General features: G+C 36.1%; 1 protein-coding gene across 1 annotated transcript in view; it reads right to left on the reverse strand.

Moving 5' to 3' along the window:
- EML6 (echinoderm microtubule associated protein like 6) overlaps positions 1–26,451 on the reverse strand; it is a 108,772-nt gene that overhangs the window by 54,915 nt on the left and 27,406 nt on the right. The window contains exons 2-11 of the mRNA XM_026033824.1: positions 20,909–21,068; positions 18,233–18,331; positions 16,466–16,534; positions 14,336–14,521; positions 12,732–12,867; positions 10,730–10,931; positions 6,611–6,748; positions 6,065–6,321; positions 3,260–3,472; positions 397–564 (exon numbers count right to left, since the gene is read on the reverse strand). Of these exons, the coding sequence (XP_025889609.1) occupies positions 397–564; positions 3,260–3,472; positions 6,065–6,321; positions 6,611–6,748; positions 10,730–10,931; positions 12,732–12,867; positions 14,336–14,521; positions 16,466–16,534; positions 18,233–18,331; positions 20,909–21,068 (1,628 nt within the window). The remainder of the gene's footprint in view (positions 1–396; positions 565–3,259; positions 3,473–6,064; positions 6,322–6,610; positions 6,749–10,729; positions 10,932–12,731; positions 12,868–14,335; positions 14,522–16,465; positions 16,535–18,232; positions 18,332–20,908; positions 21,069–26,451) is intronic.

The following is a 26,451-nucleotide window of genomic DNA, read 5'->3' on the forward strand; positions in this document are numbered from 1 at the left end:
AAAAAAGCTCTAAAGAACAGCTATCATATTTGCAATTAACAGATAATTAATAACTCAAATTTCACAGTCAGATAGTTGAAGACAAGTTAGATGGCCGCTTAGGAAAACTGACTTTGATCTAGCAGTCTCCTCTCAAATGTCTTTTTTGACATGATTTGACAAATATTACCAACATATTCCTAAACATACAGTAGTGGTGTCTGCAAAAGAGTTTTTAAGGAACCCTGCATGAAACAAATAATAGACTATAAAACGTAAAGGGTCATGTTAAGACATGCAAAGTATATGCTACCTATGGGATTTATAAAATCATTTTCTGTTCATTCAAAAAACTGCTGCATTTTTTTTCTTTACAAAAAAATCTGAAAGGAAATATTCAGAGGAGATCATTTTTACCTTGCGGAGCTGTTTCGAGGATACCATTTGTTATACCTTCTGGAATAAATCTCCACTGAAAAACAGAGTGATCAGCACCTCCTGTACTTAAAACCCACTGAAAATCATGGGACCAACGGACATTGGTTACATGTGCTGAATGGCCAACGTACTTCCTAAATTTAGCTCCTAAAGTACAGAAATAGGTCTGTTAGTATGCAAGAAGAAAAAAAAAATAACATTGTACCTAAAAAACTTACTTTTAATGGAAATAGTCTAAATAGTATAAAAACTAAAAAAAAAGTTACAAAAGTATTTTAATGCCTGAAAAGATTGTTTTTAATATTCTAATATTACTAGTGATTATGATATAAAAGTAAATGAATGTGAATGAATGTGAATTATTCACAAGAATGTGTTTACAAATAAATTCAAACTCATGATTAGAAAATACACTCATATCAACTTAAATAGTGAAGATCATGGTAAGCCAAAAGGTTCTTCTCGTTAGTTTTATAGTGTTTATTCATATTACAGTGCAAATACTGAGGACTAAAAAACTATCCTAAAAGAGATAAACAGCTGAAAAGARATGAAGAGATTCAAACATGTACGAACTAAACCGTTCATACAAGACTACATCCGCATGCACTAACGAAAAGGGAAATTCCACCAAAGTTTCTGAAATTGTTACTGGCATAAATCTTGCTGGTTTAAGTAGCACATCTGTTGTCGATRCAGTTTTGATATGATATAAAGTCTTAGTGATGTCATTCTGAAAGTTTAACACCTGAAATAGCACAYGTTAAGCTATACATTCCCAACAGTTTTCATACAAGTGCATGTAGGCTGGAAGATACTAGATACATATAGGGTTAATCTCTCGTATTTACATCCACTAATACTAACATGAAACGTGCATGTACTAATTTACTTTTTGCAGTGCTTTTCCTCATCTCCTGCAAGACTCCTGCAAGTTTTAAGCCCCGTCCCTTGCTGTTTGATTGCTGTCAGCCACGTTCACTGCTCCTCTCCAGGCTCAGCCTCACGTCAGTGTGAAACAGCATCTTTTTGCATAACATTGCTGTTTCTTCCCTTCTAAATATACTCTAAGTTTTCTGAAACATCTGCTTATCTTGAGTATTGAGATGAATGTCTATCATCACAGTTTTGCTCTAAGCTACCCTGTCACCTTCGACACTTCACTTCCTTCTGCAAGTCCTTCCAAGCATCCTGTTGAGATTCCTCCCAATTAAGTGGGTCTCCCCATGCTGCTGCTACACAYAGAGCTGCTCCGCAGGCAGTGACTACTGAAAAAAGCCCTTTCTAATGAGTGTAGTTCAGGTAGCAGGGGGAAGGCACCCTGCCTCCCKCTGAGGGAACAGCGAGGAGCTGGCGCGCTCTGCGCAGACCCAAGGCCTAAAGAAGGAYGGGCTTCATGCTCAGCCATCTTCTGCCCTAACAACCATTGTATTTAATAAGAATACAGATTCAAAACGTGGCTGTAAACATCACATTATCTGCGTTCATGTGAATACCATTACGCCACCTAACTACTGCCTGTAACAACGTGGTCTGCACTGATGGGGAGCACTCACTGCTCCTGTTCTGCGATTCCTCTAGAGAAAGAGGAGCAGAATTTCTACTTAATTTACAGTTACCACAGAGTCTTTGATTCTATTCTAATGCATAATTTGAATATTTTCTAACAGAGGTAAATAGATGAATCTGTATCAGTGATCTCTGCTAGAAATATTTCAAGAGAAATCCAACATTACCTCATCCAATTATGTGATGRAGTGAATGGTACCAAAGAAAATGGCAATTTATATGCAGACAAAATATGTCTGAAAGGACAGACCTTCCAATTCTGGGAAACACACATACAGCATTTTTACATGGCCTGTCATTTTGTTATAGTAACACATAAAGCTAAGCAGAATATGTATTTGAGAATTAAAAGGCACATATGTGCTTAACACATAATTTATGCACCTGCATATATCTCTGCTTGCAATCTCTGAACTCTTCTAGATTGCATAAGATCTTTTTCAATTTATGGATAAAAGCTAACACAAGCTTATTTGTTCACTTATTTCACATTAAAAATTTTCACATTAAAAAGTGATACCAGGCTTTATAGAATAAATCATATAATTAGGAAATAAAAGAATATAAAAAGTATAAACAACAACTAATAGTCGTTTCTCACTGACAGTCTTGAAATTACAGCATTATATACAAACAATGATTCTATATTACCAATTTAATAGAACTACTGATGTTTAGATATATGAAGATGTAGTTTCCATTTTTAAAGGTAAAAACATATTACACAACATAATCTGAATTATTTTGTGTTAATATGACAAGGTGAATATTTTTAAGAAAAATCAAAGGACAGAATTTTACTTTTCCAAAAAACAGACACATTAACCATGCTCTGGGATTATTTCCYGGAGGACAATTTTAGAAAAATATTATACAAGAGTAATAGCCCATTTGTAATAGCAGATATTTTCCTAAGACACGGATATTTGACTAAATGTCAAAGGTCTAAAAATAAATAAAGAAAAAGCAAGCAAACTRCATTGCAAAGTGACAAGTACCTTCTCATTAAAAACTGGTCTATAAAAAGTGTTACAGAAACACAAAYCATTAGACATGCCATAGAAACGTCACATGCACCAAATAATCATCTTAGAATCAGCAAAACTGTCACAAGAGTGTACATTTAATTTCATTATTTTATTGAAGCTGTGAAGAGGTATTTTTTAATGAAATTAGAGCCTACTTTATAATGTTAGCAAAACATTAGTTCAATATATACATGTAACAGGAAGCTTACCATTGCATTCTTCAGAAATACAAAGCACTGTCTTACCTTTCTTTAGGCATGGAAATCTGAATAATTTAACCAGCCCAAAATCATCTCCAGTCACTAGCACCGAACTGTTGTAATTTCCATCCACAGAGTTGACATCTGTAATGTTTGTATATTTTGGCCAAATTCCATTCACTTCAGATCCTATCACACAGGTCCATGAGGTCCAATGAATTCCTTTGATCTCATCTTTGCTAGTTAGGTGCTTCCCGGCTGAAAATATGTGAATGAATATACTGTTTCCTCAACTATTTTTCAATAAGCCATATTTCTTTTCTTAACAGTTATTTWTYTWWYWMATRYATRYATWYWTYTWWYYWWTYTTTTTTTTTTCAGTTTCCATGCACAAAAAGGATCATTCAAAATTTTATGAGTATAATCTCACACTTGTGGTATTTGAGCATATCACACATGTTAAGTGTTATAATGCTGCAGAAGGACATTTAGGTACCATGAATTCCTGGAACACCTTTAAGTGCAAATGAGATATAAGATTAATAATACTAAGGCAAATTTTGAAATAACACTACATGTAGCAATTATTAGTTCTCCTTATACAATATCACTGAAACTTGAATATTTGATGAATTGATGAGTCTGTGGTACGTTTTATGAATCAAGACAATTTTATAGCTAACTGGATGGACTATGACTTTATGATAAACTAGAAGGTTCTTTATGGAAGCAAATAATTTTTAATATTTTGTATGTACCAGGAGAATGAACACAACAGGAAGAGAATTAGCTACTAAACATTTGTTTTTGTTTCATGACAAAAATAATGCTATTACTAATACAAGTATGTATCAGTGATGTAAATTAGAGGAACCGACCGCAATATCACATTTAAAGGGAATTGCTACACAAGAATAAACATTCTCATGAAAAATGTTGRATTATCAATTTAGCAATTCTATGGGACAAACCAGATTTAAGACTCCACATAGATACATTTTAAAGACTTCATGAGACATGAATTAAAAAGAAAACACAATCTCATTTTAAAATTTAAAGAAACTGCAATGAAATCTGAATCAGAGCCGGTATTAGATTCAGCATTCTGATTTAAGCTCATTTAGCTAGACAAAATTAACTCATATTAACCTTCTTTGGTTTTCATAACTGCTAAGTATAGACCAAAGCTTTTAACAATATCATTCTGGAATKAAAGTTATCAGTGACACACGGTCCAGTGGATTTCCTGCTTGACAGACTATTCCAGGCTTTTACTATACGTGTTTATCAAGCACAACTAAAGCTTCTCATTCTAAATATGCAGTGGGTTTGCTTAATTTAATGTGCCTTGGATTTTTACCAATGCACTAATCATTAATAGTTATCAAAATCACCATCATTTCTTAAAGCCCCCTTCTTCTCTAACTATTCTTGTTCTTTATAGAGAAAAAAAGAATAGGGAAGGTAAGAGTTTGGAAACTTTAAGTGAATCCAGTTGAACAGTTCAAACTAAATTAACACCATAATGACAGTGAAGAAAGGTCTGAATCACTTGATTTTTACTTTTGATGAAGATAAAGTCATTTCAGTCTAGGGTCAATGCAAAGACAGATTTTGAAGTGAGGTGAGAATGTGCTAGAAGCTAGAAATAGCTGCTGCCAAAGAGACAAGATGGTGCCAGTCAGGTTATTTCAAAATTAACATCTATTTTGGATAAGAAAAATACAGTCCTGGCTCCCCACACTAAGAATATTGCTGAAATAGCTTAAGTGAGAGCAAAATGTTATTGCTAAAGCTCTGTTCCTTTCTCTGACAAAGTCTTTTAATTACTAAAAAGCATTCTCAATTAAAGACTAGAACAAATCAATTATTTATCATGTGTTACAGATGAATTTTTTTTTWATGGGACTTATTTCTCAGAGGTGACAAGCAGGACTGCAAGCACAAGTGCCAAGTACAGGGCATATATTTATTACTACAGCTGAGRTCCAGAACAACTAAGGAAACAGGTGCTCTTTCATATAAATATACGGAAAAATCTTCAATATTATATGATTGGCACAGACTCATTTGTTTCTTTTTCTTTTTTCCCCCGTTTCTTCTTTACATTGATGATATGAAAATAAATCTTACTGCAGATCACAAGCACTTATTAAATTTATATTCTTACTCTCATCCCATTAGACACGAGTCTTGTTCCAGTAGTGGAAAAGGAGTGATAACATCCATGTTATCACACTGTGACATCTCCAACTCACTTTAAACTTTCTAAATTCTTTCCTGCAGTGTTGGCTGTGTGGCCGTTGTCACAACTGTTCTGCACTTCTGTTCTTTTTGATCTGTATCTTGGTCAGGGCTTTCAGGGCTTCCATTTCGACTGTCAGAGTTTAGCACTACCAGTGGAATATCATTTCTATGAGTGAATCTCAACACTGAAAACATTGACATTTTATCAGCACTTTAATTTTACTCAAGCCATTCTCCCACCTCCAGTAACTGAATTCTTCAAAAATGTTTTAATTGCTAACCCTAATTCATCATTTGAAGGAAATGCTACTGGGCCAGACATCATTTGGTAGTTATTTATGAACCAAAATCTAGTTCTCAAGTGAGTCAGCCTGTAAAAAGAGTTAATTGGTAGGTAAAAACATACAATTTCACATGAATAAAAATGCAGAAGGAGCTTTTACTTAACAAAAAACGAAGGTGGATACAGATTTTAAAAAATGAGCAGTGGTTATTTACGTAAGCTCCATTCAAGAAACTCTGCTTCTGGCTTTACTATTTATATCATACTGCTCTCTTCAAATTCACACCATAGTTTTCTTGTCCATGACATGAGCTACTTACAAGGCATCTTGTAGAACAGTCTCTCTCCTGCACCGTCATTGGTTTGCAAGTATTTACTGTCCACAGACCAGTCAATATGAGTGATAAAACTAGAAGATTTGTTGCACTCTCCGATCTTTTTGTACCGCTGAGCAACCGCATAGATATCCACTGGGCCATCATTAGAACCCACAGCAAGGTAAGACCCATCTGGTGAAAACTTCATTTCATGGATTACCTCCTTTCGGTCTTTAATATGAACTACTTCTGTCATGTCTCTGCAAGAAACAATAGTGAAAATGTAAGCTGTAGACATCAGATTACACAATCCACAAATATTTAAGACAAATATGAAGGCAGATACACCGAATCTTTATATAAAAAAAAAAAAGACAAAAAAAAACAGATTTCAGATTTTTTTTTTTTTATGAAAGCTCCTCCTGCTTTCATTGGTTATAAACACGTTTAAAGCACAAGTTAGAAAAAGTAGTGGCATCTGTCAATGATTCTCTTCATTTTATGCACCCAGGTGTAAAAAATCTAGCTGTTTAAGTTCTGTAATCTTACCTTACTCTAAGAACAATGAAGGAGCCATCTTTCATTCCAAGTGCTAACTGTGATCCATCAGGACTGAAGGACACACTGCGCACGGCTTCTTCCATATTACAACGAGCTATCAAGGCATGGTCAGCAAGACTCCATAATCTGTATTAAAGGAAATTGAGAGCAGTAGCAGGTTTATTTCTGACTACACGATATTTCACCAAGAGTAAAAATGAGATGTCCAACTGTATTGAGAAATCCATGAGTCAAAGGACACACAGAAACCTACTTTCAAAACCTGTAGACATATCTATGGTAGAGGAAGAGAGGACATAGGGAAGGAAAACCCCGAAGTTAAATGACACAATGTTTCTGTATCACCTTCTGACTCTGCTTGTCTGATATAATTCATTTCCCCTAGGTGCATAATTTTAAAATGCAGTTTCCTGTGCAGAKAGGGTCAATGCAGATCAGTCTGAAATTTTCTAAGTGAAAGGAAGACTCATAGAATGTAAACATTCAAATCATGGGGAAAACCTCCTTGTCATGAATGAACTAGTAGACAATACTGCATGTTCATTCACAGCAATTTATATAAACAGAATCAATAAAATCATGTCCCAATCAGAAAAAAAAGAAGTATTTCACCTATCTTTAGGGACTGAAGGGAGTTTCCCAGATCACTACAAGCTGGTTAATCACATCATATTAAGTCAGCACTACCCAATTAACTTTATTCGATGGTAGTGTGGTAAGTCTAATGTATTCCTAAAAGATTAATAAAAGAATATTTATTAAATAGTAGATAATCTGTAAAATTCAAGAAAATGGTGATTAGTACAAAATGGTAACATAGTGCTGAATAAAATTTTATAGCAAGCTTTGCAGAAAAGGAACAATTAGCCTAGATGGAAGATTCCACTGGAATTTCTAGCTACAGTGTCTGGAATACATTTAATATTTTTACTAAAGATACTGGCACAAAAGACAAGAATGCTCATGAAATTTGCTATTGACAGCAAGCTGAGGATCTGAATCTATCATACAGATATGTCTTGAGGATGGGAAACAGAATGGAACTTAACCATGTAATGCTCAAAGTACTTTGGAATTCTTTCAGATTCTTATGTCTAGACCTGCACTGTAAGTCTGAGGTACCACAAGTGCAACCAGCAAAAGGGAATATGATCTCACATTATCTTTCCATAACAAATTGTCTATGCTCCATGAATGAGTTGTAGATAGTAAAAAGGAGATTTGATTCTAAAATACATCTTGGGAGTTATTTCTGTAGATACAAAAAAGCAATTGCACACAAAGTGAGATCTCGTTAGTCATGTTCTCTACATATTCTCTCAAGAAAAAAAAAAACAAATAAAACCAGGAACAGATACAGGGAAAGATCACTATGATGTTCAAGAGAATGAAGATTAWATCACATTAAAAACCAAAACAGTTTCACTTTTATACCTTTGTGAAATAAAGGCTGGGAAGGGATAATATTGCATCTAAAATACATCAGCAGGATAATCCTCAAAGGAGGACAAGCTATACTGAAGCACTAGAACAAGCTAGCACTAGAACAAAGAGCACATGCAGAACATGAATATAGCCAGAGGAGAAGAAAGTTTCTGCCATTGCAGGAGTAACATTTTGATACAGCCTTCAAGGAAGTAAAGACAGAGTTTGATAAATTTAGTAAAAGGATTAAGTTATTTGATTGCCTGTATTGAGAAAGGATGGTACTCTACGACCTAGGAACTTCTTTTCAAGCAGAATCCCTTTGGGAGTTACCAGGAACATATTATGAGGGTCAGTCTAGAATAAACATGCCTGCAAGATGCTGGTTTGCAGCTGAGACAGCTCAAGGCATAAATGACTTAGAAAAAAAAAAAAGGTGTCTCTATGAACAAAAAAAAAAGGTTGAAGTGAAAGAAAAAAAAGCGGGATGATAGAAATGTTTACAGAGACAAAACATAAGGAGGGTTCAGATTTAAGGCTTTCAGCAGCCTGTCAAAAGAGAGGCTAGGAGTACCCAGGACAACAGGAAATGAGGCAGAAAGGATTTGGAAATATTGCAAAAGAAATGTCAAGCTAAAGTTTGCCTCCAAAACAGTTGCTTCCACAACGTCCAATACATCATAGAGTAACTGCTACACATGCAAGTGCCATAATTCAGTTTTGTAAATTAAAGTTATGAATCAATGGCTGAATAACTCCAAATAACAGCCTTCCATTTTGCACCAAAAAAGTGCATTTTATATATGTACAGACGTTTGTGTTCAAAACTGACACAATATTTGGTTTTACTTATGAAAAGTGGAAATGTATCTTCTCTGGCAATTTTTCTGCACATTGCTTTTGAAAAAGTTAATCTAATGAACTCTTACTGTACACAAAAGTATATGTATTTTCTAAGGTAAAGACTATCTTTTTACCATTCTTTGACAATTTTGCTTCTGTATTTGTTTAAATGATTCATTAAAAAATAACCTAATAGGGTCATCGCYTTCTTAGTAGGTATTTCAGCCTTTTCTGTGATGCACCTGACAGATGATTTTATTTATTGGAGCACATACTGATTCCAGCCTCCCAAGAGGCTTATTTAGCAACCACTTCATACCCAGAAAAAGTCAGAGCTGCTGACAGCAACTTTACTGCTGGCTTATTCCTCTCACTGGCACAACAAGGCTGCAGAAGAAAAACAGGGTATAAATATTCAAATTGATTCATATAAAAATAGGATTCTATATCAATCTTAGGAATGCAGGGAACAGAAACAGATTATTCAAGAAAGACAGAAAAGGATAGCAGGGATGTTCTGCCAGCATGGAGCTACTCAGTGGTCCTGCAGCTACACGATAAACCACTACATTACAAATGGGCATGCATGATGACCACAGAACAAATGCAATATATTCGGTTAGAGCCTTCCATCAGCTACACTAAGATAAGAGCTGTATCACCATATGTGAGCCAAGAGCCCCACGACAGTAAGTCCAAACCCTCAGACTGGCTTTTACCTTGAGGGCACTAGGGAATTAAGGGCAGCTTTGCAGCAAGAACTGGCTTTGCCCACCAGTACGCAGGCAGCGAGAGTCTGGGTCTGCCTGCAAGGCGGTGAAGACAGCCCAAARGGAAGAGAGCAGCCCTGTCTCCAARGGTTCACAAACTGAAAGAAATAATAGTGATGTGTAGGACACGGGGGGATAACATGGCCTTTGTGGACAAATGGTCTCCCAAAGGACTCTCCAGGCCCTATAGGTGCCTCTGGAAGACAGGAAAAGAACACTGAGAAAAGTTTTGCTCAGTGTCTTGAACCTCAGGTAAATAATTAGTTGCAACAGGCAGTGTCTGTGCCTGGCTGAGATGATTGACAGTAACTGTGTGGGTATGGAGTATGTTCAGCAGAGGCAGAAGCTTAGAAGAATGCAACCTTCAATTTTTCCCAAGCATATAGAAATAGTTASCATTTTCAGAGATTTATCCATTGGCCAAATTTCAATAGGGATAGTAAAAGAAATATCCTTGACACTGTAACAACTTCTGCAAATACACATATAAAATTCAAATCTCTACTGCAAAGGTTGGAGGTGTCCTATGACTAAACATCTGGAAGATCTTTTATAGTGGTAAAACAGCACATTTTCATTCATCTTATCTTCCAGCACTTTGATTGATTCTTTTTGGTGAAAATTTCTACACATTTTTGGCTGAGCCAAATACCTGCTGTGTAAAATTTTGGCTAAATGTTTAAAGGTTTTAGATTTGTTGCATAGAGATAATGGAATGGAAACACCATTCACCATTTAAATATCTACCCTTGCTGTTCAGAACAGTAATGAATAAATACTTAGAGCAGAGTATAGAACCTCAGCATGTGCTTTAAACCTAAGTATTTGAACACAAAATCTGATTAGTTTTTTATGATGTGTGAAGTATGGATCTGAGGGCCAATGATGTTAATGAATACAGAGAAAATTACACTGACTTAATGGAATCATAATAGAAGGTGAGAACATTTGTTATGAAATTTCTGCAAATSTTTATTCACTGTGACATCAGCCTTTAAAGAAATTATAAATACATCAAGCTGGTATTGGTTAAAATGAATGACAATAGGAAAACAAGTTTTAGCCTTACCGTACAGAGCGATCATCACTGCCTGTGACAGCTAAAGGCTTCTTTGGATGCACCGCCAGGGCCCAGAGCTCCCCYTCACAGTGACCCTGCATGATCAGCATGGGTTTATCTCTCTCTCTCACTAGCACCTCAAATATTTCACTGTCCTGTGTCCCTGCTAAAAGTCTGTCCGCTTTCCAACAGACACTTCGGATGGACAAACCTGGAAGGGTCAGAATAACCTTAGATTAATGGAAACAATGAGACAAAGTGATACTCAATTCAGCAAAGGTCACATTGACTTCAGGAGTTAACTCATAACAACTGTCACGTTTTGGATTTAAAGGTCTAGAACACCAAAGAAATGAAGGACCCACAACAATGAAGTTCTCATCTTAAGCAGAAAATGGGTATTGGTAAGCCTCAGCATACGAAATAGATGCTGCACACATGAAGAGATATTCCATTAACAGATGTTTGYTAATACGCATGCAGATTTAACTCACAAAGCCATGGCTGTGACCAAATTGTTCCTGGGCATGGATCTATTTTTAAAAGTGTGTTTGCATTCCTCAGTAAAGATGACCAGTGAATTAGTATTAGTATTTACAGAAGAAAACCCTTCCTGGCACCCTAGAAAGACGTTATAAGTTTGAAAGCTACTGCCCTTGCCAACTGCTTTGGAAAGAAAGAATTGGAACAGGGGGACAGAAAGCCATAGATAAGCAATTAGGGTTATCCCCTTTGCTTGAAGCTAAATATATGCTTAAACTAATCAGTGCCATTGACATAACTGAAGATGAAACAGATTTTCCAAAATCTGTTAACTCACAAGCACTAAATGGAAGCAATCACCAGTGCATGACAGCAAAAAGAATATAGAGGTAGAACAGGAATATATTAGGTACGTTAGAGATGTATTACATTGAAGAACACAGTGAGAGAGAAGGAAAAAAAACAGGATTAAAAAAAAAAAGAGTATACGCAGTAAAAAAGAAGGTGTCCAAGTATCTCAAATTTTATTAACTGTAGTCATCCCCAGGTCCCAAATTTTCATCATTGCAGTAACCTTAGCTGCTCTTYTCTGTCTCTTCTCACTCAATAATGTCTCTAATGAGAATTTTCTTTCAGTTAGCACTTCCTTCAYTTAGCTTAACTTCCATCAAGATCACAATTCTTTCTTTAGACAACCTGTAGAAAAGAGCTACACACTCTTTGCAGAGAGCATTCTAGCAGTAGATGCCCTTTATGACTAAACTACAGTTTTTTAAYGTAAGTCATTATTTCAAAGTAATGGAGCAATAATTTTCCATCARCGTTCTGGTAGCAAAAGTCAATCAGAACTCAGTGAAGTCTGCTGAGGTCAGCTCTGCTCCATATGTGGTCACATTCCAGGAACAGTTCGGGCACAAAACTGTTCCTCCCTGAAGGGCAATCCATTCGGTTTGCAAAACTCCTAAAGGACTGAACTGTTAGTAGAGCTTGAAAGAGGTAATCTCTACMGAGATGACAAGTGGTCTGAAAGGGGAACAGAGTGGTAACTAAGCCTACAGGAAATCTGATTAGGTTCTACAAATATGATGGCTAAGGCTGTAACATTAACCTCTCTCTAATATGCCAAATGCTACCCCACCAAATGAACCTAATGGAGTGCTCATATGCTCAGCAGCAGGTTACAGAAATCTCAATTAATTAAATGAATTGCAATTMATTAATTTAATTAAAGCATGCTTAACATCATTCACCTATCTTTTTGTGATTAACTGTTTTTTACTTATTTGCATGGTGTGGAAAAGCAAATATAAGCATCTGTCTGTTTATACTCTGAAACATGGAAAACTCTTCAGGCTATATCAGACTACATCACTGTCAGAGRAAAAAAAAGGAATGCAAATCTTACTTAATGACTGTATTTATATTTAAAACGCCAGCAATATGCAGAGATGTTTACACTTTAAATGAAATTCTATCATAATCCATTATCTACTTGTGTCAAAACCTATTAAAGTAAAAAGCTCATTACCTTTATATCCTTGTTCAGTCTCCCTGAGATCAATTTTAGTAATTGGTTTGAAATCGGTGTCCCATAAACGAATGCAACCATCTCTCCCTCCAGTGGCAAAACCTTCCTCGCAGGCATACATACTGAAAATTCCAGCCTGTTAACCAACAGCATAACAACTTGTAAAGTTATTGACAAGTGATTTACAAACACAAAGCAAATGTTTTTGAACAGAGTCTTGTTAAAGGCTAGAAACTGCTATGCAGAAAAATGTTGTTCAKTGAGAAAGCAAAGTAACTGGGACACTTTTATTTGAAGTGCTCTCAGTCATAGTGATATATACAGGAAGTTTTATACAAATATCAGTGTTATAGCATATTTTTGTGATTTGAATTCTGTTTAGTTAGTATTGCAAAAAGAACTATAAACAAAACACTTAAACAGCTATCCAGAGTAAACAATAACAAATAAACAAGCAGTACAAATATTCCTACAAGTACAGACGTGACCGAGACATTGTTGCATGAATTCAGTTCAGGCTCCACTTGGAATCTCGCAGGAACTGAACGTTTGTTAAGTCACTCTCTTTGTTGAAAGAAAAGTTTCTGTTACAGTTTGAATTTCTTCCTCATTTTTGAGCGCTTCACTGTGGATGACTGATGTACCACACGGGACTACTTCATGAAATGCCTCTCATGAAAAGAGACAAGTCGAACTGTTTGAAAATCAACACAATGGAAAGAACCCCTCTGTTTTTAGAGTGACCTTTGCATTGTATGTTAAGAGCTTGAATTTAATCATTCTAATGAATCTAAATAAAAGCCTGCAGAAAAGCTACAGGGGGTTATTGTTTGCCTCAGAGATTCCTATGTTATTGCAGTTGCATGAAACCTCAGCTTGGCCATGATACTATAGTTCTGCAAACAGTATATCCCACTGATATTTCACTGATATTTCACCACTTTCACAAACTAGGGATTACTCTCCCAGACACTCAGTTCTACCTGAAGAGTTACTATGATTCTTGATGCACAGCCAGTATTACAAATTCTGGCAAAAACAGTTAAGTTCACAGTGTTGTTTCTGGTAAGATTCTAGAAAAAAGCTATTGAGATAACTCTTTCATATCACTTCCCCGAGGAAAAACTCCTGTTCCCTTCTGTCCAAAAACCCATGCTGGAAGCTCACTGGAGTTAGTTATGGTCAGAATACCTATGAGAGTCCATGTGCAATTAAGAGATAAAACACACTGAGGCTTTGATGAGGGTTCAACTCTTGAACATTGGGAATTTTAGCAGAGAAATTCTTTAAATAAAATCATCTGGTTACCAACGATGATTAAGTTCCTATCTGAAGCTATTTAATGTGTGAAAATGATACTTTCAGTCTGCTTAATAAAATCAGTACCATAAATGAACATCAACAGTTCTGTCACTATCAGCTCAGCATCTGCTCACAACATGTAAACAAAGTGTAGAATTATGCAAGTTCTCGGTTGCTGAACACCCAGCCATTCTTACAACCTGAATCAGAACAAAATCTACATAGATACTCAAACTCCTTCAAGCTCTTTTTCAATTCAATGAATAGTTCATTTCAGAAATGACCACRGAAACACAACTTACGCTATGTGCTCCTTGAATCGTGCGGACTAAGTTTAGCCCTTTCCAAACATAGATATCTCCATTTAAAGCACCAGAGTATGTGATATCTTCTTTTGCACATGCTAAACAAAGGATGGTTTGGAGATCCCCTGTTTTACCAAATATTCCTCTTTTCGCTGTCAGTGCATTTCCACATAGTGTCCAAAACTGTGAAATGTAAAAGGTATATTAGAAAAAAAAAAATCTGTAACATTTCAGTTTCTTTACATAAGTGTGTAGGTTTCACAGCTGTACATCAGATGTGCTACCAGATTATCCTTTATTATAAAAGGTGACTGCCTGCAGAGAATGGGAAAACCAGGGCAAATGAAGTGAGTTTAAGCATAAAGTAAAATTATCAAATTGTGAAAGTGAGGCACAATCCTAGTTCATTTTGATACATTCCCCCTTCTCATTCTTTCACTGTATTTCATCACATTTTGCTGTGTAATACCTACTAAATGCACACTARAAGTCAGGAATGTCCCATTTAACCTGTCTGCAAAACTTCAAATACAGCTACAGTACATATTGGATTTTAAAAGAACTTATTTACTCAGATGACCTGAGTAGACACTTCCACCTTCTTCTAATGCACTGGCAGAGATACGTCCCTCGAAGCTACACTCACTGACAAACCATCTGTTGGATGGAGAGCTGCATGGACTCGTATCTGAGGAAGAACATAAATTCAAATCCCACTTGTCTCGGAAGCCAAATTGCCTAACTCTGGACAGCACAGATATGGTTCTGTCTCCTCTTGAATTTCTCTCCTGGMTTCATACTGAAAACATGATGGTGGCAGCTCTCAGGCTCTGTGCTTCATGCAATAGCACCTTCTCCAGCTGAGACTGAACTTCCAGGCCTTCCACAGCCTGAACTTCATCTGACTACCAAGCAATAGGAGGCTCTGGGTGGCTTGCTTCACTTCTACTCTGAGACAGTAACACTCTGCAAAGAAAAATGTAAATTTGACTGGGCAAAATTACAATTAATTTAGGGCAGAATTTGTTCTTTTCCTTATTTGTAAGTTAAAGCAATTGTCACATTCCTTCAGTTTTATAGTGGAAGGCAAGCATATAGACTATTGCTTGAGCATCACTGCARGGGAATAACTCATCATGAAGCAATCCAACTCACTCTCCCTCCTCTAGGAGGGGGCATGTCTGGATCTATTTATCCATCTAAATGCACGTCTTTATATGTATGTATATACCAGGTCGCCTGGCATTATGTATGTTCAGGGTAATTACAGCCATTTTAAACATAAAACAGGTGCCAAATGAAGACAGGTTTTGGAAAACAGCTTGTGGAATACAGCAGATGGTATCACTTCTGCCAAAACCACCCACGGCTTGAAAGCAGTGGTAGTTTTAAGGGCACAAGCTTCTCAGTAACCAGAACTAGAGATATTAACTTGTTTCCTGAACTTCTAGTTAAAGCTCTTCCATCCCAGCCATGTGAAATAACTGCCATCTGTTAGGAATATTTTTGATTAAAGGAGGAAGAAAATAGAAATCCACAGGGAATACTGGCAAACAGATCTATTTCTCTCTAAGTGTTTAATAGACTTGAGATTGGTTTACCCTAAACTTGACTTGCAGTATGTTTCCAAGTTTAACCTTAAGTCATCCCTAGCAAAGCACTTAGAAGGAGCAAATAGTGGGGCCCTGGAGTTTTCCCCTCTTCATGTCAATTCTGCAGGTATTGCATACCTCTTCTGTGGTATTTCTTTCAGCACTGGTGGCATTATAGACCAAGCTGGAGCTGTTACAATTCATAACTTCTACAGTTTCTATTCAATGTCCCTTTGGGAAGCTTGAAGACAGAAATCACTAAACACTTTCAGGGACAATTTTGGTGGGAGAGAGAGATTTGATTCCCCAAGTTGGGTGTATGTAATGACAAGACTTGAACCAAATGGCCTTTCAATTTTGCTTGCTACGTTGTTCTGCATCTCAGTCACCAGTGAATTTCTAAATTGTCTGCAAATGGAAAGATCTGATAAAAGGTGCATAAATTAAACAAATTTTATATTTAAAGCCCTCTTATAAATGAAGACAAATCACTTTTAAGACAAATAACAAAAAAAAAGCAGCAAAAGCTATTTACCTTTATGTGTTTTACTCCACAGCTAACAACTCTATTCGGCTGATATTGATCCCAGGATATATCAAATATCTGTTAAGAAATATGATAAGCTGATATCTTGAATTATATAGTAACTGCATCTAGACTCAGACTCATTTTTTAGGCATCATTTATGTTGCAGAGCAGATTACTAAAAATGAAAGCACAATATTTATGTAAACTTAGAACTTTCTTCATGAAAAAGGATCATGAATTAAGGCAAATTTGCTGGGTTCCTCATGTAGTTCTGCCAGGCCACATCATTCCTAACTTCAGATTGCCAAGCTATTTTTGTATCAATAAGATTTACTGTYTCAAATGAAATGGGAGATACAGTGTGAGCTAACATGAGCTCAAGTTTAAAACTGAAACACTTCTACCTTTGTCTTTACTCACCATGTTAGGTAAAAGGTGCTGTACCTAATTTAATTTGAATGCAAAAAGACCTCAGTGATGTCAGAGGTGAATATCCTCCATCTAAACTAATTTATAAAAAAATGACAATTTTAATTCTAATGTTACATTTACATCTATACTACCATATAAGGATGATTCAAAAATGAGTACCAGATCCTATATACCTTACTGGAACAAACTTATAGTGAATTTTCTARCTATGGGATTATGCCATTGAAAAATATTACATGAAGTTTGGAAATAAAAAGTTCGCAGTTAAGGCCAGATTTAAATAGCACATCATTTTTAAGACTTTCCACCCCTGACATTTAAACATATATGATGTCTCAACTGAGAATCAAAGAGGTCACAGTCGTTAGGCACTTTTAATATGCATAATGACACATAAGGACAATGGAGTATTTTCTGGTTTTAGCTCTTTAGCTCCTAAGTATAAATCATCAAAGAATTTCAATCAACTTAAGGGAGCATATTATCTTAAACTGACCCATCATTCATTTGATATATTAGAATGTTCTGCTTTCCTACAAAACAATAAATTTAGCCAGATGATTTACAAGATGCAGATAAATAGGTAAGTTTAGGTTAAATCTGCAGATCTACTAGGCATATTCTTAGGCATATATAAATCTTCCAAAATATGTAGTGAATATTATAACATTTTAAAAACATTATAGTATATTATAATATGCATAGAAGAAGAGTTGTAAGAYTGTACTCATATTTTAATATATGGATGTTTGTGATAATAGATCGTGGGGACTTTTGGCTTATGTGAAAACTGTTTAAACATTTTCTAATCCTGAGAAGCATTTCAAACCCAGACCTGCCCAGTTCTTGAGTCTGGTTTTTGTTTATTAGTATCATTTACTTGAAGATAATGGACATAAACGGAGTATTTTTGCTAACTATATTTCCCCTACAAGTAACTATCTTAAGAAAAAATAAAAGACAGGTAATTAAGCTTTCCTTGAGAATAAAATGTCCTTCTGACATATTCAAAAAAAGCATTATCTTTGTCCAATGAGCTGGCATTTCACATCTCATATAAAGAGCTATATATCAACCTAATCAGTGTGTAATTACAAAGTATTTCCTCCCTAGGCTTGCTAGACAGCCAGCTCAAGGATCCATCATGTGTTTCATTTACTAACACAGTGCTTTCTGCTATGTCTGGCATTACTTTTTAAAAAAATAGCTTGTTCAATATTTTAAAGCTAGTAGAATGATCAAGTTATCTTTAATTTGATATAAACAAAAATTACTAAAAAAAAAAAAAAAAAATCTTTATAACTCCCAGAGAGAATTCAGATAAACCTGTTATACATTTACCCTGTCTGAATGGCCTGTAGCTGTTGCCAGTAGTTTTCCTTTCTTCCAGTCCCAAATACACACTGTGTTTTTGGCATCCAGTCCCACTGAGGCTAAACGCTAAAAAGAAACAATAATCCAGTTAACCAAAAGTCAACTCAAAAATCAGTTTACTGCTCCTCATTTTATTGCATATGCTTGTATTTGAACTACATTGCTAAAGGCACCATCAGGATATTCATGTTAATCATTCATTCATTAGAGTAAGCACTGAAATGTCCAATTTTTTTTTTCTCTAAACACACAGGCTATTGATGTTGGGCTACCAAATACACTTTTTACCAGGAAAAGAACTAAGGAGCTTCTTTCAGGTGCACAGCCCTCTAGCACTTTCAACTATTAACCTGATAAGAATGAATATGAAATAAAAACACTACWTTTTTTCCAAATTTGCTCTCATTTTGTTTTAGAAGCAGAATTGGATAGAYTTTAAGTCATTCTTTTACATAAGTTAGCCCATCACATCACCAATTGAAATAATAATGGTAATTCTTCAAATGGAAAGAAAAGTCACAAAATAAAATGGAAGGGAAAAATCAGTCTATGCTGAATTTTGGCAAGTAAACTTCATGGCACTCCACCTCAGGTCAAGAAGTATTAGAATTACCTCTGCTTTTCCCTAGTCCCTGTTAATTTAGAAAGTAGGCAATTGGCAGAGGTAAGGCAGAGACAATGTATTTTCCAGTGCATCTGTATGATAAATTCTTGTTGAATTCATTTATGTTTTGRAATTCAACTTGGATATTGATACATATTCAACAGGAAAGTACGCATTTGAGGAAAAGYGTGAGCAATTTTTGTAAAGTCTGTTTAGTCCTGCCACAAGCTGTGGGTGACTGTGCTGACTACATGAAGTGGAGCTACATGGTGCTTTGAACTCCACATATTCAAAGTCCCCATCCCTGCTGGCATCTTCTCTCCTGTGCCCTTCAATTTTGGCTCAGCACGGCCGCATCTCCTGCAAAGCCAGTAAGAGCAGATAAAAGTCAAGAAGTATTATCAATATTTATGTTTTCCAGCACTGGCCTTTCTCCAGATATAAGAGAAGTGTTCTGGGTGACATTTCATTTCCAGAGTGAAGTGCAATTTCTCCAACACATCCATAAACAGAATGCCACTGTTCCACAAGGTCAACAGAGCAGAAAGTTCCATTTTTAACTAAAACTAGCTACTTAACAGAAGATTTTCAGAAGAGCCAGCACCTTTGTCTCATACAAAATTGGTCTCTTTGATGACTTATTATTCTCATCTGGTGCTTAAGTAGGTTAAAAAGTCTATCCATAGGCCTTTTAATTTTAAAATTCAGAAAAAAAAAAGAGCAGGTATTTCTGAATGAACAATACCTTAAAATACTGCATTAGAAATTCTGGTTTGTTGATTTAGGAGGTTTTTAATTGGCTTTTCTACTCCCCAGGAACACTTTTCCTTTAACTAGAAATGGCACATGAGATTTCAGCAAAGGAATTGCTTTATCCTTYAAGAAAAGTAGAGGGAGATGGTTGAAAAACGAAACTCAAAATAGAAAGCTGTTTCCARTTTTTAACGAGGAATTGTAATTCCGAAATGTAAAGTGATTCGGGTTAGCCAATGCTTCTTAAACAAAAGTACTTTGTTTCATATGAAAATGTATTTTATACATCAATTCCGATTGCAGAAAGGGTAACAAAATCACCATCTGCTCAATGGAAGTGTACCTAGGCATCCGACGGGCAAGTGCTTCCCAACAGAAGCAGAGATAACTGTTCACTGGATGATTTTAAGCAAATCATATAAATGCAATTCTGTCCCACGAGGATTTARTTTTGAGGCACATACAGATACAAGAATCAAGAAGAGAACTACACGGTACAGTGAAGGACCTGTGTAAAAATTAGCTAATCATATGAGTGTTCTTAAAGATATTTTATAACCAACAGTAAAGTATGACCACAGTATTATATAAGAATATACATTCAGGAATCAATAATGACAACATTTCACAATTAATTTCCATAGCACTATGAATGTGAAATGTTTCTCTTTTATGCAAATCCTAAACATATTTTCCTCCTACTTCACCCACATTCCAAAGTTTTACTCTACTAGTTCTCCTCCGGAAAAAAAAAATCAATGTGGTTAGGTGTGAATAGTCCACTATTTATTCTTATTTTAATTCCGTCTCAAAATACCATATAATCATACAGTAAAAGTCACACAATCTGCTTACTAACCCCCTCATTCCTCACTGGCACCCTACCCAATGACTTAGCAGTGAGATTAGTGGAGTCCCTCGGCCAAAAAAGCCACAGGATTGCGAGGATTCTGCCAGGAATTGATCTTTTTGAACAGCAGGTGATAAGTGGATGGGGAAGCTATTATATCTGAACCACAAAGGGCCATTTCTACTATGGATATTGGTCCAATACCTAGTGATTCTACTTGACTTGAGTGAAAGGCTGTGATTTTGGATTTTAAGCATTTAAACATAGATATTTGTGGTGCTTAAAATCCACACTGGCATYAAAATTCTAATTGTAATCGGAGTTTCAACACTACAGACATACAGATACCTAAACATACAGAATACTTCAATGTGCAAATCTCCTACAGTCAGGAATCAAATGCGATTGCAAGCACAGAGAAAGGAGATATACAAACCTGACCATCGGAATCAAAAGCCAAGCAGGCAACTCCGTGCGTATGCGCGTCCTTGAGCACAGAAACGGTCTGCACGCGGTAGGAATCCCAGATGCAGATGTAAGGCTCCTTCCCCACCTGCCCCGTCGCCACCAACGTTTTGTCCGGGTGAACTGCAAGGCTGAGAGGAAGCACAGCTTAATCTGCAATTCTCTTTGTGAATCAACAAAACAGCCCAAAATGTAAAAAGGAAACTGAGTATTAACTTTTTTTTTTTAACTTAACTCCTTTAGATTTATTGGACTGATCATACCAACTTTAATCAAAATTCAGTCTATCACATTACTTACTTTCAGTATAAAGTAACGTATTTAACTGAGAAATACATGATCAGCACAGAGCTATCAAATTACAATAATTAATAATTAATTTGTAATTATGAAATAACTACATTGAATCAGAAAATGTAAGGAAAATGTAACACCTAGAGAATTTTAGGTATTTTTGGTTGATTGACAAATCAATTTGGTTGATTTCACCTTAATCTTTCATAGATTTTTAACATTACAGGCTAAGTTTCAGCAATTTATTCCTCGTTTACACACCAACTATCAATAATGCTGCATCTGATTTCTGAAAGTGCAGACCGAGGCCTGAGTAAAGTATATTTTTCTCAATGAATAAAAACTACCCGCAAGAAATTTTCTCATTATTATATACTTAAAGATGGTGACCTCTGAGAAGAAAACATCCTCCTATATTTGAAAAGCAGTGATATACATATTTATATAGACTTACTCATATGTACATCTCCTTCCAACTGGGAAGTAAAATCTACTGTGTTCACCTGATTTTCTCTAGCAATAAATTTGAGAATGAACTTTGCACCMAAACTGCTGCCTCAAACTATTCCTACTACTTGAAGAAATTTAGCAATATTCCAAAAACTGTTTCCAGTGGTTAACTCCATTAGTGTCCAGGACACTTGCTTTGAGCATCTCTTTATTATATATTTATTAAATACACACCACTCAATATTCTTACTCTCTGTACTATTTGATCAATTTAGACAGTAGAGAAAACGGAGCCTCTCATTCTCTACTGGGCTTTACCTTTACTGCCTAACACTCCTACAGTCTAACTCCAAACCATTTTTATTTTGTGCGTCAGGAGTATTTCCTATTTCCTGCAAAAGTTAAATTCAATCTTAGACRTTTATACCTTGAGCTTTATTTCTGTTCACAATCCTTCTGATATGGAAGCCTCCACCAGGCACAGTATCTCTTTTGAACTGAACATTTGAAYATCCATTTTTTTTAACACAGGCGTCCACTTTTTTAATGTTGGGAGCATTTAGTTTGACAATTAGAGAACTTTCCAGAACTAAGCAGCAATATCATTTRAAAAATACTTTATGTTTTGCTTATCACATATAATAGATACATAAAACACACACCAAAGGCAAAAAGTCACCACTTAGCAAACTTAATCCCCTATTTGCAAAAGAGACCATCAGTACCAGGACCTGCTCTCTGCCCTAGTCCTGAGGTTTTGTCAATCTACGCTTCAACATTCACAGCAGTCTTTGACATAACCCTGAGGATCTTGCTTGAAAATATAGTCTGGGCAAGTTAAGAGCGAAACACCCTCCCTAAGGCAATACAAATACAGAGACAGCACTACARCTTTATCCAGGAAACAAATTAGAGCAATGCCTGCAAACGTGAGCTACAGATGGCATGAGGCAAATTATCCTATTAATAAATTGACATTCAACAGATGGCTTACAGCACCTACGTTTCATCTATCCCAGGAGTAGATAATRCTAATTATTAAGAAGAATTCATCAAATTCATCAAGAAACTTAATGAAGCKTTAAAAATGTAAGTATTCCCTTTTTTTATATTAAAGAACAATTTGGTCAAAAAGAACAATTGTAACACAATACCCAATAACGCCATTCTATCTCAAGCATTAGAATAATGTACTTTGAACAAATGACTAGATTATCAATTTCTATGAAATAAACAGTAACCAATTTTAAAATGTTTTATAATTTTAGATTTTTTCTCTTGATTAATCAAAATGTTAACAGTTATTATTTTCTACATTTATTTAGACTACACAATAGTGCAGCTTCAAAGGCTTGTACTACTAAAATGTTTGCAAGAACAAGATCTAGGCATGGATACAGRGAACCAAAACTGTGCTCCTGCAAGTCTTGGCTTGCAAACTTGGATTCAACTTCTGACTGTGGGTAACATAATTCACGTCAAATGTAAACCTTAAGGAATAAAAGGTGAGTCTAGATATTTAATCTGAGATACCAATAATAACATCACAACACTTTTCTTCAAAGGTAAGAATGTAGAAAAGAAGTGCAAAAGATGAGCTGAGTTAGTCTAGGTCACTAGAGTGAATGGGAATTGCAGCTTAATTACATTTCCCACTCTTCTCTGTGGTTTGCTTTCATATACTAGAGCCTCACATCTAACATTTCCTATTTCCATTCCTCATTAAGAGCAAGAAGACATTTCTTAAAACATAAATGTGTCTATACTGAACATATCCCTCATTTGTTTCACCCTTTTTTGAAAACGAACTTAAATAATGGGGTATCTAAACTTAGGAACGAATATCCATTTTTGGCGTATCAATAAGCAGTCAATTTTTTTCGGAATTTCTAAGCACATTCAGCTCTTTCCAACAGCCTTTTAAATGCAGTCTAACTGCCTACGTTCAGTCTGGCTGTTAGATAACCATGTTTTTATTTTTGGCAGGCAGAACAGAGAGGGGAAATGGCGCCTAATTTCCGGAACTACTGGTAGCGACTCTTTGAATATCTGTATATATGGTCACCGTGTCTGTTGTCAATCAAAATACAAAATCATATGTGCAACTGTGYAACTTCTTTGCACTGTAACATATCTACACTCAATATGTTCATGTCTGAAGAGTATCTCATTTCCTGCTGCCATATGTTTTGTGCCCTTCCCCAGTTTCTAAAAATCAGTATATTCTTCACTGCTTCTGTTCTCAAGTCTTCAACCCTTCCAAGCACATATCCTAGCCTATAGCTAACCCTTTTACAGTGCTACCATGCCACCAACTGCATCACTAGAACATATTTATGATAACCAGTGTAACATGAAAATGTAGTTAGAATGTATATTCAAATTAAAGCAATATATGATATAGAAGACAYATTATTAGGGATTATTTCATTCTCCTCAATGAGAAGAATGGCTAGAAATACAAARGTCCTTATTATGCAAGCAGATAATTTTGTGCAAATCACAGGCAACCTGTCTGTGGGTATTTGCTTGAACTTCAGTAGTAGATGTCTGAGSTGTTCAAGGACAGGCCACTGGAGACACAACAGCTTGGACCAAATCATAATTGTCTTCACTCCAGCACCTCCTACCACACAACTTTACCTCCCCAAGCTGCTTTTCCCATGCTCTGCTCACACAGAAGAGTTTGCACACTCCTATCACTGGATGTACATGTGCAGACTTACTGTCAGAACTAGGTGTAGATAACAGTTCCAGCACCTAACAGAAAAATAAAGACACTTCTCTTAAAAACACAAGCATTTCTCTCAAAATTAATGCAGGTAATTTCCATGTTTTTCCCACAAGCATGTGGGAACAAACTGTGCTAGGAAAGGCTCTGCTGTCAGGGAGCAGCGAGATCAGAGAATTGCTCCACAAGGGAAGATGAACCGAGGATGACAGTGCCGTAACGGTGCCCTTCCTGACCACAGTGTATTCCCACAGGATCTCAGCGGGGTGAGAAGAGGAAATTACCCATGAGAGGTTTTCCATTCCCGCCAGGTTTGTGTCAAAAGGAAGCAGACAATGTCTTGCTACAGAGGTGGGGCAGAAAACAGTCCAGGAGTAGCAACTATTGCCGCTGACCCTGCTTGCTGGTAGCAGCAACCACTTCCCCACACATCTTCAGCTCCATGAGAACATACCAGGAGCAGATGGACTTGTAAGGTACAGGGCAAGGATCTGCAGTTTGGGAAGTGCGTGTTCCCTGCTAAACTCCCTCACACAACTTGGGGAAGTTTTTGCCAGGAAGGCAAAAAAGCATGGACATCTCGGGCAGGCTGCTCTCCTGAGCAGCTGAGCACTTGTGTAGAGCAAAACTGGGAATTCCGGAAGCACTCAGGCAGGTTTCAAAAAAATGTTAGTAATAAAAGTGTTTGACAGGCACTTTTTGAAAACAAACAATCCATTTAAGACRAAATACTAAATGTCAGGTAATATTTTAGCATTACTTTTTACAAATACAAAGAACTACTTGGAAAAAGGCATTTTGGGCAACGTTTCCTTTTCCTTCCCTGATCAGCAATTATGAATCTCGTGTCCAAGGCTGGAACCTTTTTAATTTAGGATAATTAAGCATGCCAGTCATGTGTTCCGGTACAGTCTGCTGAAACGCTCTATAAAAGTCATTAGTGAATCCATCTGGTCTGGAGGCCTTGCCAGATGGTAAACTCCTACTASCTCCGCAATTCCTGTTGCAACAACATCCTGCTCCAAGATTCTCCTTGCTTTTCTAACCCCTTTCAATTTTCAAGGGATTTGAAGTATTTATTTCTTGTCTATATTGTTTTTGGGGTTTTTTTTTTTGGGGGGGGAGGAGGGAGTCTGTAACAGTATCTATACATCTATATATGTATAAATACAAATCTCAAGTTTAAAGCTGGGGGGGAGGAGGGAGTCTGTAACAGTATCTATACATCTATATATGTATAAATACAAATCTCAAGTTTAAAGCTGAGATGGAACTATATTAAATTGAAATGCAAGCTACTTCAACAATATCTCTATCTGAGTATTAAACTGGCTAATTTGTATATTTAAATTATTATTCCCAAACTGCAGATAAAGCTGCTTTGTTTTTGCTTTTTTTTTTTTTTTCCTCTCAATTTCAGAAAGCTGTAATTCAGAGAATTACAGACAACGAATGACTGCTAAGAATGAAAAAGACATGAGCAATTTTGCCATGGTTCAGGACGGGAAATTTCAGAAAGTTGGCCACTGGAATTCTAGGAGCAAAACTGTTTCCCATCCACTGCCTAATTCTTCCAACCAACACTGAAAGAAACACTATAGCATATATTTTTTCACCTTTCTTTGGTGTATTTGCATGGCATCTCCTTGCTGTTAATGTGTCAGAAAGGAGCTGTCCCAAAAGCTGTATCAGTGGACTGCAGATAGATCCTAGAAGCTACAAAGGAAATAGCCTGTTTTGCATGTGGTTTGTAGCATAACTCCCTGAAATACAACCAATAGAAGACATTTTCCATACATAAAAATAATTACCATTATTTTTATTCAACAGGTGTATTTTACTATTTAAAGTGTCTTCTTTCAAGTATTTCCTATTATATCTTCATAAATTATGTCCACAATTTCTACATCATTGTAAGAGATTCCTCGCATCCTGTTGACAAACTGGTAAGCAACAGTCTGGGCAGATGGAGCACAAGAAGGGAGGAAAACTGACTACACTTCAGAGCTCAGAGGACAGTGATTAACGGCTCCCAATCA

Source organism: Nothoprocta perdicaria, unplaced genomic scaffold (assembly GCF_003342845.1).
Source record: "Nothoprocta perdicaria isolate Ctin4 unplaced genomic scaffold, notPer1 scaffold_133, whole genome shotgun sequence".
NCBI lineage: Eukaryota > Metazoa > Chordata > Aves > Tinamiformes > Tinamidae > Nothoprocta > Nothoprocta perdicaria.